Source organism: Dendroctonus ponderosae, unplaced genomic scaffold (assembly GCF_020466585.1).
Source record: "Dendroctonus ponderosae isolate FM_Combo_2020 unplaced genomic scaffold, Dpon_F_20191213v2 Dpon_F_20191213_8, whole genome shotgun sequence".
Lineage (NCBI taxonomy): Eukaryota > Metazoa > Arthropoda > Insecta > Coleoptera > Curculionidae > Dendroctonus > Dendroctonus ponderosae.
Genome location: NW_026019016.1, coordinates 2,536,703 through 2,538,432, shown reverse-complemented (window position 1 = coordinate 2,538,432; position 1,730 = coordinate 2,536,703). Strand labels below are relative to the sequence as shown.

The 1,730-nt window shown below is 37.0% G+C and overlaps 1 protein-coding gene across 1 annotated transcript in view; it reads left to right on the top strand.

The window, feature by feature from the left end:
- Window positions 1-1,213, top strand: part of LOC109544874 (sensory neuron membrane protein 2) — a gene marked incomplete at its 5' end in the record, with an annotated part of 7,655 nt that extends 6,442 nt beyond the window's left edge. The window contains 2 exon segments of the mRNA XM_019915285.2: window positions 793-924; window positions 982-1,213. Coding sequence (XP_019770844.2) covers window positions 793-924; window positions 982-1,149 — 300 coding nt within the window. The 3' untranslated portion in view covers window positions 1,150-1,213.
- Between the last annotated feature and the right edge of the window lie 517 nt (window positions 1,214-1,730).

The following is a 1,730-nucleotide window of genomic DNA, read 5'->3' as shown; positions in this document are numbered from 1 at the left end:
CGAAAGGAATCGATTGAACTCAAAAAACACGCATGTGAAATTTTGATTTTTGGCCGAAATTTTTCCAAGGGTGGAGGTCGATTTTTTGAAAAAATTAAAATTTTCTCAAAATGTCTTAAATTTTACATCATTTTCAGCTCACGGACGCGAGGAATTCATCGAAATAATTATTTCGGATTCAAGAAATTTTCGAAATCGCTGTTGATTTTGTGGTGGTTTTTGCTTACCGAAGTTTGCCTTTTTTTCCTCAAAAATCACCAAAATTAGAAAGGTTTTTTGTGTGTGTATTTAGTAGCCTAMAGTCCGTGCTAGAAGTGGAACCTTTCGATTTCCAATCATCATCAAGAAAGTTTCAAGAATTTTTCAAACGCKCGTTRAATTTTTGTGGTTGTTTTTGCAGGCCAGAGTTCATGATTTATTTCCTCTGTAACTGGCAGGGTGAGAAAGTCAGTTTTGCATGATTCTTCTAGAGCAAAGTCCCTTCTATTAGTGGACAAAGTTTCGATTTTAAGCAATAATCAGCAAATTCTTCATAATTTTTCAAAACTGGCATTGTTTTTGCATGCCCGAGTTTRRCATTTAYTTCCTCAAAAATTAAAGAACTAAAAAAGACGATGTTCTCTGTAGTTTGTAGGGSAAAGRCAGGGTTTAGCTCGCAAAAATTTCGATTTCCAGTCATCATCAGGCAATTTTCAAGAATATTTGAAAATCACGTCTGATTTGGGAAATWGGTACCATTTCAAGGATTTTGTACAGATATTTTAGAGCCACCTTGTATATGAACATTTTCAGAACACCGGAACCCCATTGGAGGGCAGGAAAAGAGTCCAAATGAACAGTGTGCTTCGAAGACAGCCACTGCTCTCCATGATCACCCCGCCAAACATGTACGAAGCAGTGGTTCCCTTGTTGTGGCTGGACGAAGTAAGGAGAACAATTGTGGTCTGGGAATGACGGACGATATTTACCTATCTTTTGTAGGGCTTCACTTTGCCGCAAAAATACCTGGACGATCTGAACGCGAAATACTTCAAAACAGTGCGAATTGCCACTGGATTCAAATTTGGCTTCATCGCGGTGGCACTCGCCCTACTTGTGGGCTGTTTGTTCGTCGCGTGTCGAAAGATGTATTTCAGAAATGCAAAGTGAATTGTTTAGTTTCAGTTTGAATCAAAGACATTAATAAATAGACCAAGCTAGTCATTCAAAAATCCCGATTTGTTTGGGACCAACATTAAATTCTACCGATCGGCGATTTATCAATGAAAAACAGGTGGTAGGGATAAAGTAGGTACCGATCAAAGAGTACAATTAATCGGAAATCAAAATTAATTCCTGGATTTCAGTCATTTATTGTCTCTATTTATCAATTAAAATACGTTTCGGTGTATTTTTCCACCATCATCAGTTTTTATGGGTGGCGTTGTTGCTACTTTAAGCAATTGAAACCCAGTCAGGAAAGTATGTACAATTAAATTTACAGTATAACATCTGTAATCCGAACTAATTATTGCAAGGGCGAATTCAGATTAACCCATTTTTTCCTTTGTTACTGTATTTAATTGGAATTTCTCTATTTTTACCTAACAAGTCAACAAGCGCAAGAGCACTTTTGTCTTCATCATAGATTTAGTGCAACAACTGCATTTCCCCGACGCGAATTTAAAATTGTTTCGTCGCAGTTTTTCCAATGGATCTACGGATCCATTGGAAGTTACATTGTAAAAAAT